Source organism: Calliopsis andreniformis, chromosome 9 (genome assembly GCF_051401765.1).
Source record: "Calliopsis andreniformis isolate RMS-2024a chromosome 9, iyCalAndr_principal, whole genome shotgun sequence".
NCBI classification, from domain to species: Eukaryota; Metazoa; Arthropoda; class Insecta; order Hymenoptera; family Andrenidae; genus Calliopsis; species Calliopsis andreniformis.
In genome coordinates, this window is record NC_135070.1 from 13,007,769 (window position 1) to 13,022,189 (window position 14,421).

Sequence of the window (14,421 nt, forward strand, 5' to 3'; positions counted from 1 at the left end):
CCTACGTGTTATTATAAATGAAGAAGTCCCTATTCATCGATTCCTGCATTTCAAGTCCAACTTCATCAACTATTCATCCGTGACCTTGTAAGTAGAAGCACAGTAGACGGAAGTACGTTCGAAAGACTGTCGATTCCGAACGAATCGATGACTATTGCATCCTAGGGAGTATCCTTCGCAGAGAGTTAATCCGCTCGATCGCTACGACCCCAAACCTTTTATCTTTTTCTTTGTCCCGTGCTTCCTCGGTAAGTTCGATTCAGCATGGGAAAGTTCACAGCGACGATACCGTCGTCGCGAGCGTCCGACCGGAAAGAACGAGTTTCCAGTTACGTCTCGGCCCGTAGGATTTTCGGAAGTACGACGGTTCGATCCCTTGATCAAGTCGCCACGCGTAGTTCGAAGTTCCTGGGGTCTCCATTTAACGAACCGTGTTTCGTTTGCCAAACTTTTTCATCCGACAAAATCCTACGGGATCGGCTCGCCGAGGCGATCGCGCGAATTATAAATGAACGCCGTCATGTCTATCGGTCCACTCGAATTTTCCGCTAACTAAGCTTTCGCCTCCACTTCTTCCTTTCCTTTTTTCTGCTCGCAGATGTGCAACGAATGGGCAATCGACACCCCGTGTCCGGCGGGCGACCGAGACTTCTGCAGATCGCTGCACATTTTGGACAGCAAAGGAAACAGCGTCTTGGCAAGCAAATTTCTTTTTCTCTAATACTCGACTTGGCGCGACGCGATCAGAGACAAGTGGAACGGCACGATAAGCTTGCTCGTTGCCAAGAAACAGCTTAGAATCGCGTTCCCAGTACCCGAACTGAGAGGCCATTACGTTCGTTGCGTAATTTCGATGGAAGCCGGATTACGTGAACGGCGAGCGATTAATTAACGATGTAATTTTCCGGGTTGTATTGTGGGTTTAAATGTGCTCGTTCAGTTAGTTCTTGAAATATTAAATATGACATGGTTTTCATATTTAGTTGTTTAATTTTATCCTCAAATGTTATATCGAAGTTAAAACTATTTCGAATATTTATTAATATAAAAATGAAAATGTCTTTTGTCGATTTAACTGTGAGTGAAGATAAGTTATATTAGACAAGCTATTATATGTCTAATTAAAAGTAAATTCTGCTTAACTTTGAATAACTCTATAACTTTGAATAGAAACATTGATAGCCCACTTTTATCAACTTAATGATTTCTATTCGCAATTAAAAAATGTCTTCCTATTTCTTACAAACTTCAAAAACAACTGAACGAGCACAGGCTCATGAAAATAAGAAAAATGGGACAAAAACACAGTTTATGTGTCAAGACTCGTTTCTTCGAGCTCGCCTTGTTTCGCGGTTCGGTTTAATTTCTGTCGAACGATAAAATCAACGCTTATCGACGTTCATTGCTCAGCCGTCGCACGCGTGACGCATGCAACGCCGATGAAAATCAATCGTGGATTTTATCGCGTCCCGCTAATAGCTCGGCACATTAAACGCATTCATCGATTTCCCTGTTTGTTAATGAACAAAGTTGCGATACTGTATTCACGACGGAAGCAGTGACGTTGCATTCGACCCTCCTCCTTTAAGAGCGCCTCTTAACTAAGCACTTTCCAGAACTCTTTCAATTATGAACATCAGGATCAATTAGATCCCCTTGATCCCCGTCCACCCGTACCCTGCTCCGTGGGTTATTCAATCGCGAAACACTTCACTCGTTGATCGGTTAATTAATACTCGCATACCGTATCATGCGCTGAGGGAAGATTAACAGATGAGAGATGCTTTATGGCAAATTCCTCCGAGATAAGTTGCAGATAAAGGTTCATCATTTAGAGGTTCCCATATTGGTATTTTTTCTCCTTTTTTTAGAGAAAGATAAACTCTTTCAGTGGGTATTCTAGTACTGAATTTTGCAAAAATAAAAATCGTGGAAGGAATTCATCTAAGTATGTAGATATTAGTCTTAATTGACTTTGTTTTTTAATTACACCAGGTTTTATGTTTCAATGACTTTGTAAAGGCTTCAAGACAGTTGAGGAGGAACAAGTTCATTGTTTTTTTAAATTAAAATCAGAAGACCATTATTTATATTATTTATAGTATAATATAATCTAATATAAAAACTATATTTAGTTTCTACTCAATTTTCCTACACAAATCCTGTCTTTAAAAAATCTTTTGCTTATAAATTCGACGTGAAATGAAATTAAAGTGGACTCTCTATTGTCTGCGGAAAAAAGAAGAAAAGTAATCCCAGTATCAGAGCGCACTTTCGACCCGATTTAGGTGGAGACTAAATCGTACAATCTCCCCTAAGCATGCCAGGAAATCTACAACAGTCATAACAACGAGCACGGCATACACGCGAAATCGAAAATCCATGCATTAAACAGAGGGCCGCGGCAGCTTCTAACGAGAATCGATAGCCCCGATCAGAGTATAGCCTAAAAAAACATCCGAAGATTGAGTACGATTGGAGGGTCATCCGCGCGCGCAAAGCGACCAAAGTATCCCCTCCAAAACGAAAGCAGCGTAAAATAGTCCATGAGAATCGCGTTTCCGTTTCAGGTGAGCAAGAGCTGCGCGAGCAGCGCGGAATGCGGCCCTTCCTCTGTCGGCTGCATCCCAGTGGACACGCAGCAGGTGCGAAATAGCGAATTTTTCCGAGTACCTGGCTGGCTTGCTTCCTCCCTTCATCCCTCTGCGAAGCAGCTCTGGCCTGTACCGAAGGGAGGAAAAAAGCCGCCGCGACTGGGTGCAAAATAAATTCGGTTATTTCGTTCCAGATCTGCATCAGCTGCTGCGACCTGAGCTACTGTAACATCGAGTCGCCGACCAACGCCACCAACGCCATTTTCTCGCGCAAACGGCGCGCCAAGTCGAAGTCGAAGCGCAAACGACCGGGCAGAAACGGGGTCGAAGGCAGCCGACCCTACGGGACCGCCGCCCTTTGGCTCCTCGCGTCCTCACTCTTCTATGCATATCATTGCTGAGGAATCAGCGACAAGGAGGAACTAGTTAGAAGACGTCAGCCGTGCACCAGCCAACGCAGGATTTCGACATCTTTCGTAGACCGTCAGCACCGCCCTCCAGGGAGCTCCTGGAACTCGATCGCTTCGAGAAACTTTCCTTCCTTCGAACGACTGATCAACCTTCGTCTTATTCATACTCTCGTCTACTCTAATCGTTCCGCACCACCTTTCCACTTTCGCGTCTCACCGATCTAACGACCCTTCGAAGCACCCTCGTCAGTCGAACATATCTGCCGCGCGATCTGGAGCTTTCAATCTTTCGGAACCTCGCGAGCCCTATCTACGCTGTCTCTCCTCGTCAACGAGCAAGATAGATTGCGATTCGTCGAGCGTATTATTACGAAGAGATGATGTACGTCAGCGGCGTAAGGTAGCCGAGTTAGGGGGCTTCTCGTCTTTCCCTTCGTTAACGGGTACGGGACGCTCGATGAAAGAACAGCCCACGAAATCTCGCGAGTCTTTTCGATGGAGGAGTGAGAATCCTGCGCTGCACGAGATGCACGCTAGTAGTTATCCGAGGACCGTACGAAGTCTCTCAGTGATGGAAAAAGGAATTGTTCTCTTTTCGTAGTAGCGTAGTTGCTATGCCTTGTTAAAACGAACAGATCAATGGCGTAAGCTCGAGTTTAAGACGAATCGAACGAGCGATGGAGGTCCCATCGTCGCAGGCTCCGCGGAGTCTTGGTGCCAAAGGGGAAAAAGCGAATACCTTCCGCACGACTAATTTTATAGAGGCGTTTCTTTTCGATCGAACGCGTACCCTAGCGTTGGGGTTTTCCAATCTTGCGATGAACAAACAGACGCAACGATACGAGGAAAAACGTGGGAGGGAGGGAGAGAGTGTGCGAGGGTGGGAGGAAAGTCCACGCCGTTTCCTCAGTTCAGGAGCCCTGATTCGAGCAGAATTTCATTTCAACTGCGACGGTAAGAGACGCACGAGAAATGAAACGGTCGATGTTCCCTGCTGATTCGTTCGGAATTTCAGTATCTGCCGGAGCAACGATCGATCGTTATCCTCGAGGCACTTGTTAAGCAAACCCGTGAATTCCCCGCGAAGCATTCGCGACTATTTCATCCCACAATTAACGTAACGAGACCCTACCCGTCCCTTCCATTCCCTTTACACGATGCTTCGCCATCGATCATCGACTCGAGTCTCTAAGTGTTCGTACGATTTGATGATACTATTCGTCCCTTTGATGAGAGCTGAAAGTGTGTGAACGCTTTGATATTTGGAGGACCCTTTTGCGAGGAGAGAGAAATTAAAAAAAAAAACCGACGACATCGCGTTATTTCCCTATCGAGCCACTACAATTATTTCTACAGTATTATTGATATCATTTACTAGAGCGAGTTCTGATTATTTTTCATGAGAGCTTTCTCCACACCTTTCCCGAGACGCTCAGCTCTTCGAGCCTTCCGAAGGTGAAAAACCGAGTAAAACGGGAAACGTTGCGTTGCTTCCTTCGTGATCAATTTTCCACTCGAATCCTATCGTTCGATCATCAAGCAAAAGCAGCGAGGACGTTCAGTTTTCGTCGGGCAGACGAGTTTCTTACGGGGAAAAAGTCGGTGCGCATCAGCGAAATGGTCGCGTGCTCGCTCGTGTGCCGAGTTCGGCAAATAGATATGCAAATCACGAATTACACGAGCGAGTGTTTGAGTTATCGATAAACTGCGCGTACCTAAATGCTGTTTACATACCTAACAAGACTCGCCTACTACAGACTACTTATTGCTATTACGATCACTAACAATTATACACATAAACAAATGAATGAATAAATGAATGAATATATATATTATATTATGATATAGAAATTATACATTGTTTCGGCATGAAGATGTAAGAATACTGTTGGTAATGAAATAAAGAAAACTATACTTGTCAAACTGCCACCCTCATGAATTTTCTTACGCATTGTATATGTCAAATGTTATTCAGCTTTTATGCACTTTGAACCCTAGTTGGCGTGCGTTAATATTAAAAATGTACCATGTTAATGGCATGGAATAGTTATTTTTTATATTATTATTTTGACTGCTCCACATCCATATAAGTTATCAATAATAAATTTGGTATTACACGAATGGATTCATAACAATGACACCATACCAGCTAGGGCTAACACATCTCTCTTTCTGTTAATGGTAAGATGAAATGTTAAACAGTTGTATAGTTCCATAAAGTAAATATGACAAAAAATTATTGTCAACCTTGAAATGTCCTAAACAAAACCCTTGGAAACTTTCTTTACTCTTTGTATAAACTTCCAATTAAAAATGTTCAAGTTAAATAACACACTTTGTATACATTTTGTCAATATTATATTCATTTGTACAGAGCTAAAATTATCTTTAAACTTAGCTTGGCTTTTGTCAACTATACTTTCAACTCACAAAAAAGCTTTTTTACTTTGTGAAAAGCTATTTTCAAACTATCATTAAAATTGATTTTTAGAAAAAAAATATATTAAATTACTCTTTCATAACACCCTTCATATATTTGTATACGTATTAACGCGTCTTATGTATATTAGATCAATAATTATATTTAACACAACTACTATCATCTTATAGATATATCACCATTACTTAAATTCTTTAGTTTTCAGTACAATACATGATAAATTCTAAGTACCATATGTAATACTTGTTCAATTTCTTTATATAAATAGCATTAAAGTTAATTTTAGCCCATAACAAATTTTTGTATTTTCCACATAAAAAGAACATCTTATAAAATCTTAATCGTTTAAAAATATACATAGTAACATAAAAAATGAAATTTCATCAAAAAAGTAACAGATATCGTGTTCTCCTACCTATTTCGATGCTTAAAATCGGCGAAGATAATTTCAACAAGAATTCCGCAAATCATAAAGCTACCGGCAAAATTCTCGGCGCCATCTTTCTGCTCCTTCTCTTTCAAACACCTCCTCTATGCGCCACTTATTCAGAATCACTTTTTTGTGAAAATGTTGTAAGTGCGTCTCCTGTAACACACTAATTTTGTTTCAAATCTCTACAGAAATTATTATCAATCTGCTTAAGCATTTGTCACAGTTATTTTTTTGGTTTTAGGACACGTTCAAACGAATGCTCACAGAAAGTGCGCATTCGCTTCACGTTTCCAGCGGCTTTCAATTGCCGAAACTACTTTTCAAGAAATTACGCATTATTCACGTTGGTAATTGAAAACTTCAATTGATTCGCGTTCCCAGATCGACAAAGAATCTATTTCGAGCGGGCAACGCAAGAATCAACTAATAATTACTATAAAATTGGATACATTAAGACTTACCGACGCGGAGACGAGTTTTCGAAAGAACGTCCATGACCAGAATCACGTGACCGCCCTTTTCAACTTTCCGTTGGAAATCTGCCAGACGGAGCCACCATATACTGCGCAGGCGCACTGTCAAAATCCATATTAAAATGGAGGAAAAGAGTCAAGTCGTGGAACAAGAGGCTAAGAAGGATGAGATTCATGAAAAGGATGGAAAATCCAAAGGGTGAGCATACGATAATATGTTTTAGAAGAATATTCTCTGTTCTATTCTCGATCATAACGATTGGAAAACATTTTCGTTTGATTTACTGTGCGTGCAAGCAATGGATGACCGGCAGTTCTTTAGACACGATTCGCAGTCATTTCTCTGCATGCGTCGTATGATTGTCAACGACTGTGTATCTACATAAGCGCTAACTAACACAAAGCGTCTCGTCCTGTCTAATTTTAATCACAAACATCATGTTAATTTCAAAATCTGATCATGTGTTACAGTAACCTACTAATGCAACTTGATTGAATATTGAGATGATTACAAATACATTATTTGTTTGTCGCCTAATGTTTCTATGAATTATTTTTAAACATTCCGAAATACATGCTCTTGTGAAATTATAAATTTCCTGTCCTTTATCTTTCCCTTATCCTTTCATGATTGTTCATAGCATCTCCTCTTTGCAGATTTATACATTTATGATTGAGACTTCTGCTGCTTTAGATAATTGTAAAATATATGATACTTTTATAATAATTATAAATATCTTGTCTGTCCTTTGTTCCTATCTTGTTTTTGCTTCAAGCTTATAAGCTTTGGTATTGGTATATGTTATAAGTACTTTGTTCTTATTACATGAGAAGGTAAAGATGAAGCATTTAATAATTTAGTTCGAAAAAGAGACATCGCAAGAAGAAAAATGAGGTGGCGAATGTTACTGGTGAAAACCACAATCATACCGGTCATAAGGATGAACATGAAACGCATAGCACATGTAATATCTCAATAAAAGATATACAAATGGCAATGGAAGTGTTTAATATACAACAAAAGCCAGCTAAGACTCAGGAAGAAGCTATGCAAAAGCCATATCAGTTTTGGAGCACACAGCCTGTACCAAAAATGGGTAAATGATTGAACATAATCTGTTTCAGCATTAAGCGTAATAGCAAAAAGATAAAATCATATTGTCAATTACACAGATGAAAAGATTGTGAAAAATGAGCCCATTGAACCTGATAAAACGTCCATAAGAGCAGAACCATACTCTTTGCCAGCTGATTTTCAATGGGATACTTTGAATCTCGATGATCCCTTAGTTTTATCTGAATTGTACACTTTATTGGCTGAAAATTATGTGGAAGATGATGATGCTATGTTTAGATTTGATTATCCACCAAAATTTTTAAAGTGGTAAATTATTAACTTGAGAATTATAAAAGTTAATTGAGATCACAAAGTTTTCAGTAACATCCTTTTAGGGCTCTACAACCCCCTGGTTGGTGTAAAGAATGGCTCTGTGGGGTACGAGTCACTAAAAGCAGACGTCTAGTCGGTTTCATTTCCGCTATTCCAGCTACTCTGCGCGTATATAATCAGTAGGTTTTACATATTTTTGAGTAATGTGTCCTTTATCATCTAATACAAATAAAATTTTAGCACTCAAAGAATGGTCGAGATTAATTTCTTGTGTGTTCATAAGAAATTAAGATCGAAAAGAGTTGCACCTGTATTAATACGTGAAATAACTAGGAGAGTAAATCTTCAAGGTATATTTCAGGCTGTGTATACAGCTGGCGTTGTACTGCCAAAACCAGTTGCAACTTGCAGGTATGTATTTGCATTTATTTGGCAAAGAGAATTCCTAGATATTGATATAGTGGTTATGTAATCATTAAATTGTTTTTATAGGTATTGGCATCGTTCTCTTAACCCAAAGAAACTAATTGAAATAAAATTCTCTCATTTATCTCGTAATATGACTATGCAGAGAACTCTAAAATTATTTAAACTGCCAGAGAACACGAAAGTACCAGGATTTAGAAAATTTGTTCAAGCGGATGTACCACAGGCACACAAACTATTAACCACTGTAATAATCATTAAAAGAGTACACCGTAAAAAGTAGTAATAAGTTTCGATTTATTACTAAACTCATTTATATTTCAGTATTTGGAGAAATTTGATTTAGCTCCAGTTTTTTCAATTGAAGAATTCGAACACTGGTTCCTTCCACAAAATGGAATAATTAATAGTTTTGTAGTCGAAAACGAGGGTAAAATCACTGATATGGTTAGTTACTATACATTGCCAAGCTCTATAATGCACCATGCAACACACAAAATGCTCAGAGCAGCGTACAGTTTTTATAATGTATCTACCGCAACTCCGTGGCTCGATCTTATGACCGATGCCTTGATATCAGCACGCAATGTAAGTATAGCAGGTTATGCACTTGTAATCGCACATAAAGCATCATCAACATCATTTTTCCAGCTTGGTTTCGACGTGTTTAACGCGTTAGATCTCATGGACAACAAGGAGTTTCTAGAGCCTTTAAAATTCGGTATAGGCGATGGAAACCTTCAATATTACTTGTACAACTGGCGTTGTCCTAGTATGACACCAGGAAAAATTGGTTTGGTGCTCCAGTAATATTCTAGTTCAACGAATCGTTGTCTAGGAAGAGGAAAAGATAAAGTAAAATAAAATTTTCGCACGTGCAAGCTTACCAAACGAACGAGCGGTATAAAAGTGGAACGAATAACACGAATGATGGAAAAAAACCAGCGACCCTGATACGGAAGCAAGTACGACCTCAACACGTCCCGACGAGCGTCCAAAGCACATTCGATGTTTGAAAGGAGTGAATAGTTCCTTATTGAATCAAACGGAATGTCCTATCGGATCTCTCGGTTCCGCGGATGTCATCCTTGCCTCCGCCTTCAATTCATAATCGTGACATGAGGTCAAGGTTGAGATCGGTACATGCATGTGCAGCGCATGTGTATATATGTATGTGCGTGACTCGAGCAATGTAGATAAATATCGTACACATTAGTAATTTGCAGAAGCCACGCGAGTACATCAATCGCGCGAGGGCATCCACAGGTTTCGAATAAATGCTCCCTTGGATTTTATTTAATTGGGAAGCAAATTCCCATCACCATCCAAATTTCGATTGAATAGGTCGTAAAAGTATGCCGAAGTGAGAGTCGAAGAGTTTAAATAAAGAGAGGTCGAAACTGAAGCGTTGTTCCCTGTATTTGTTCACCTCCCTTCCCAGTGCCAACCCTTTACAACTTCGTTCATAAATTTCGCTTTCTCTTTGAATCCAACTTCGTGTAATGGGTAAAGTTCAAGTTTATCAAACAAGATACGGTTACACGGTGGAAGATGCTTTGAAATCGTTTGCCTTAGCGCAACTTCTCTTTCCGGTACCTTCGAGCCACGTCGTTGCGTAACAAGGGACCCGCTTCCGGCGCCGATTAGATAGCGGCGGGACTAAAAAGACATTGAAAGAAACCAGTTTCGAAGGACTATCATTAAGAGAAACATCATTATCCTAACTTCATTGTCAAGAATAATTTGCGGTATTTAAATATTCGCTACCTTGAAGTATAAACTATTTCTAAAAGTTGCTATTTGAATATTTTATTTCAAATGAGAAGATTTTTCCGTAGCCATCTTTTTTCACTATTCCGATTAGCGTGTTAATTTATGAAGTGAGTATATGACGTTTTTAATCGAAACTAGTTCGTTGCAATGGTTATAGATCAATATTTAACACATGATACACGCATAGGCGTCGTACAAGGTCTTCTCAAGATAAAAAGACGCGAAACGATGGCTCCGATTACGCGGCTGATATTTATAAGCGCGTGAATCTTGGGTATTCGTACATGACATGTAATTCACATGATTGAACTGTGTTGAATTTATTATTAAATGTCATGCAATTCTAGGTACTTTAATTCTAATATTTGTTTGAAAATATACACGATCAGCCTTTTAATCGAAGCTTTATTAATTTAGCCTTTACTATAATCTAGTTTTCTTATACTAATATTATATAATAGCGCGCTGATTCACATTTAATTACAGAACAAAGAAAATATATTTCTCAGTTCGATACGTAACACGAGTGACATTTAAAGGTAATAGAAGCCCCTGAAAATTTATCACTGTTTCCTCCAAGTGTGTGATTAATGGCGGAAAGTGGAATTTATTACTACCTTGGCCGTTATCGTTTTATTACCTTACGACGTGAGAAAGAAGCTCACAAAAGACAACTTTAACACCCTTGTAAAAATGTTTCGTCTAATCAATACGGTCGTCAAGATTAAAAGGGTACGTTCGTTACCTCCAGGCCCGATAAATTTGCAGTATAAGCGTTGATCAACCTTCAAACATGGCCATTGAAATTAGTCAGCTAATTATAATACAGCCTTTGAAGTATTTTACAAACGAACTCACCTCACAAAATAGGAACACGTCCTTCGTAAAATACGTTAATGTTCTTTCCTCAATATGTAATTATTTTCTTAGAACTGAGACATGCCAAACAGCAGGAAATTTCATATAAGGATAGATAATCACCCGCAGATATTTAAAATTCACAATATCCTTATATGTGATGCCATAATTAGCCTGCGGGTCTCGCTGCATTTTTAATGTACAAAATCGTACAGAATCCAAATAATGTACAAAATCCGATGTAATACCGAAAGTTAAATACACTTTATAGGTGATACAAATCTCTAATTAGATTGCACTTTTCTAACTGCACCAAAGTAGGAATTTGCAAAAATTCCTTCAAAGTTGTCAAAATTTTTGGATCGAGGCTTTACTAGAGTCTCCAAGGATCACTCTCGTGCTTTTTAGGTGGATAAAAGTCCTCGAGGGATTCCTTAATGCTGAGGATTATGCAAGTCTCTGTCAACCCAATGGGCTGACGATAAGTAAGGTGTCCAAGCAGCTGGAAACGTTACAGAGGCTACCCATTTTTATTTTTAAAAGAGAAACTCTATGGCCTTTGATATACAAACGGCATTGTCAAACGAAACCTCGATCTACGCGTGACATCGTCACTCATCCTCGACAAGGGCCTTCAACTCTTACAGTGATCCTTGACCGATGCTGCTGTATCGATCTCGCACAGTGTTACATCCTCCTTTCATTGTCCACTGGATTGATCCCTAACGCGCTTATGCCCTTTTGCGCGAGGCAGAAGAAAAGAGGGCGAAAGAAAGAAAAGGAAAAACGGAAACGAGAAATCACCGAACAATACCCGGAGTCAGATAACAGCACGAAGCGCTGACGAGCACGTAGGTGGGGAACACGAGACACACGATGTGGAATAAATAGTGGCCTGAAATCGAGCGGAATTCAGTCGCACTGCTGTTGTACCATCGTCGTCGGCGTTTATTCACGAGGAACTCGTCAGAGGTCATCGTGAAGTCATCTAGTCCTACCATCAGGATAGATCGATAAGTACCGGCGGGGTTGATAACAGACTCGCGCTACGTCGTAGTAGGGATCACGGAAGGGTTGTCAGTGCGAACTCTGCCATTCGATTCATGTCAACGTAGCCGAACAATGTTGTTCCTGGTGCTGTCCCTACTGGCTCCTATACTCTCAATCGACGGATTCTTCTTCGGGTATTTAACACAATCGCATCGCTAATTGTCTAGATGCTTTGCGAACAGTAGCGTCGTCTCTTCCCTGTCTTAAATTTAGAGCAGTCGCGAGTCTAGTGAATCGCACATTGAAGAGTCTACGAAGACCCAGAGGAGCACGTAGCTACTTTTATTTCGCTAAGAGAGACATCGCGAATGTTGGCAAGCGCATCCTGGACCTCCTGAAATACCCATAAAGCGTTCAAGTTCAGGACTGAAATATCTTATCTGAGTCGTGTCATTGGCCGCGCTCGACAGCCGGTCTACTAACACCTCGTGTCTTCCTTGTCAGCTTCAGACCAGTCACCCCCGAAACCGCAGATAGACGGGACTTCGATGTATATTGGAACGTGCCCACTTTCATGTGCCATAAGTATGGACTTTGGTTCGAGGAAGTATCTGGGAAGTACAGCATCTTGCAGAATTCGAAAGACGAATTTCGAGGGGACCAAGTCGCGATTCTCTACGATCCTGGGATGTTTCCGGCGTTGCTGAAGGACGCAGACGGTAAAACAATATCTTGTATTTTAACATGTTGAATACCATAGCGATTACCGATAAGTCACCTAAACCTAATATCATTTTCTTAAAAAATATTTGTAATTAATAATCTTTAATTGATAAATCTTCAGTCAACGTTAATATCAAGAAGATTAACTGAAAATACATTTTCAGAAAAATCTATTTAAATAGATGAAGTGTTAAATAATGATCGTATTAACGAAGACCTAATAACTTTGCATGTCACGCAGGCAACGTGGTCCAGAGAAACGGTGGTGTCCCTCAAGAAGGCAACCTCACCAAACATCTCGAAGTTTTTCGAGAGCACTTGATCAGTCAAATCCCAGACGAATCGTTCCATGGCGTGGGAGTGATCGATTTTGAAAGTTGGAGGCCAATTTTTCGACAGAACTGGGCTTCCCTCCAGCCTTACAAGACGCTATCTATCGATATCGTCCGGAGAGAACATCCGTTCTGGGACAGCCGGAGTGTCGAACAAGAAGCAAAACGAAGATTCGAAAAGTTTGGACGACTCTTTATGGAGGAAACCTTGAAAGCCGCTAAGAAGATCAGACCATCAGCAACATGGGGTTACTACGCCTACCCCTATTGCTACAATCTGACACCGAACCAACCCAGTTCGCAATGCGAGAAAACAGTGGTGTTGGAGAACGATAAGTATGTAATTAGTCTCATAACTTTAATAATTTGAATTTGGTTTGAATGATTTCCTTAAAGAAAATTCCATAGTTATTATTGCTTTCTTCTTCGACAAGTCTTCTTGCATTAGAACGTAGTTGATTGATTAACATAGGTATTAGTTAATCGATCTACTGTTTAACTCGGTTGTGTTATATTCGGTATCGCTGTCATCGCGTCATCGAGTTAACACCTTCCGCTAAGTGATCGCGTGCTCCAATTACCTTTGAAGGTCCACCAAAGAATTAAGGTAACAAGATTATAGATCACTCATCAAGATTACCGTGCTTAGGCTTAAATGGGTCAATGCCAAGGACTTCGTCTCGTTGAAAATTCAAACCGTTTCAAGTTACATCCGTCTTATCTAATCGGGTCCGATAAGGAGATAGCGTGCAGTTCAGTGTCGTCTGTTCCTCCCTTTCAGAATGTCGTGGCTGTACGACCTGGAAGACGTTCTCCTGCCGTCGGTGTATTTGAGGCAGAGTCTGACCAGCAGCGAACGAGTTGGTCTGGTCGGAGGCAGGGTGAAGGAGGCCCTCAGAATAGCGAGGCAAACGACACCCAGGAAAAAGGTTCTCCCCTATTACTGGTACAAGTACCAGGATCAGAGGGACGCGTATTTGAATAAGGTGAGTCCTTTCATTTTGAAAACATTTTAGAGGATCAGAAGATACGTCACCTGATAGTATCCCTCGACTGGTCCTTAAAATGGATTTATCTGCACAGGCTGATCTCGAGGCCACTTTACGGAAGATCTCTGAGCTCGGTGCCGATGGTCTCATCATTTGGGGAAGCTCTAACGATATCAACACTAAAGAGAAGTGCCTGCAGTTCAGGGAATACCTGAACAACGATCTTGGCCCCGTTGTCAGTCGCGTCAGGCAGAACGCCCTGAGGTTGACCCGACACGGGGGCGACCCTACAGACAGTGGAGTCGAGGTCGTTGTCGATCAAGTCTGAAGAAACGCAAAGGCTGTGATGTTCTCACTAGAGGACCAAATATTAAGGGAAAATTCGAGAGGTCCTCAGTTTCTGGTGCTTACGTGTGCGATTACCATACGTGACGCAGAGGAACCGACTGACCTTCGATAGAGAAAGATGCTGGGCGCAAGGTGTACTTATGTATCGCTGGAACCAAAGACTAGACGAGACGTTGCCTCGAAACGTCGCGCGAAACAGTATTGAGCAACGATCGAAATAAATTTCCTACGGACTTATACAT

General features: G+C 40.6%; 3 protein-coding genes across 3 annotated transcripts in view; all 3 read left to right on the forward strand.

The window, feature by feature from the left end:
* LOC143183815 (uncharacterized) overlaps positions 1 to 3,133 on the forward strand; it is a 51,178-nt gene extending 48,045 nt beyond the window's left edge. Inside the window, exons 4-6 of the mRNA XM_076385552.1 lie at positions 599 to 697; positions 2,571 to 2,645; positions 2,789 to 3,133. Of these exons, the coding sequence (XP_076241667.1) occupies positions 599 to 697; positions 2,571 to 2,645; positions 2,789 to 2,995 (381 nt within the window). The 3' untranslated portion in view covers positions 2,996 to 3,133. The remainder of the gene's footprint in view (positions 1 to 598; positions 698 to 2,570; positions 2,646 to 2,788) is intronic.
* A 3,327-nt stretch (positions 3,134 to 6,460) lies between these two features.
* Nmt (N-myristoyl transferase) lies at positions 6,461 to 9,571 on the forward strand. Its single transcript, XM_076384270.1, has 8 exons — positions 6,461 to 6,549; positions 7,212 to 7,447; positions 7,524 to 7,734; positions 7,803 to 7,919; positions 7,981 to 8,151; positions 8,233 to 8,413; positions 8,491 to 8,754; positions 8,818 to 9,571. The coding sequence occupies exons 1-8, from the start codon at positions 6,473 to 6,475 to the stop codon at positions 8,974 to 8,976; spliced, it is 1,416 nt and encodes a 471-aa protein (XP_076240385.1). The 5' UTR covers positions 6,461 to 6,472; the 3' UTR covers positions 8,977 to 9,571.
* Positions 9,572 to 11,667: 2,096 nt separating this feature from the next.
* Positions 11,668 to 14,410, forward strand: LOC143182937 (hyaluronidase). Its single transcript, XM_076384269.1, has 5 exons — positions 11,668 to 11,981; positions 12,292 to 12,506; positions 12,752 to 13,178; positions 13,624 to 13,828; positions 13,926 to 14,410. Exons 1-5 carry the CDS (start codon positions 11,920 to 11,922, stop codon positions 14,157 to 14,159), a joined length of 1,143 nt encoding a protein of 380 aa, XP_076240384.1. The 5' UTR covers positions 11,668 to 11,919; the 3' UTR covers positions 14,160 to 14,410.
* The last annotated feature ends 11 nt before the right edge of the window (positions 14,411 to 14,421 follow it).

Excerpts from the sequence above, each read along its gene's own strand:
- Nmt (XM_076384270.1), top strand. The coding sequence starts at position 6,473 with ATGGAGGAAAAGAGTCAAGTCGTGGAACAAGAGGCTAAGAAGGATGAG. Across the intron at positions 8,414-8,490 it reads CACACAAACTATTAACCACT|TATTTGGAGAAATTTGATTT; the intron begins GTAATAATCATT and ends TTTATATTTCAG. Across the intron at positions 8,755-8,817 it reads CCTTGATATCAGCACGCAAT|CTTGGTTTCGACGTGTTTAA; the intron begins GTAAGTATAGCA and ends TCATTTTTCCAG.
- LOC143182937 (XM_076384269.1), top strand. The coding sequence starts at position 11,920 with ATGTTGTTCCTGGTGCTGTCCCTACTGGCTCCTATACTCTCAATCGAC. Across the intron at positions 12,507-12,751 it reads GTTGCTGAAGGACGCAGACG|GCAACGTGGTCCAGAGAAAC; the intron begins GTAAAACAATAT and ends CATGTCACGCAG. Across the intron at positions 13,179-13,623 it reads GTGGTGTTGGAGAACGATAA|AATGTCGTGGCTGTACGACC; the intron begins GTATGTAATTAG and ends CCTCCCTTTCAG.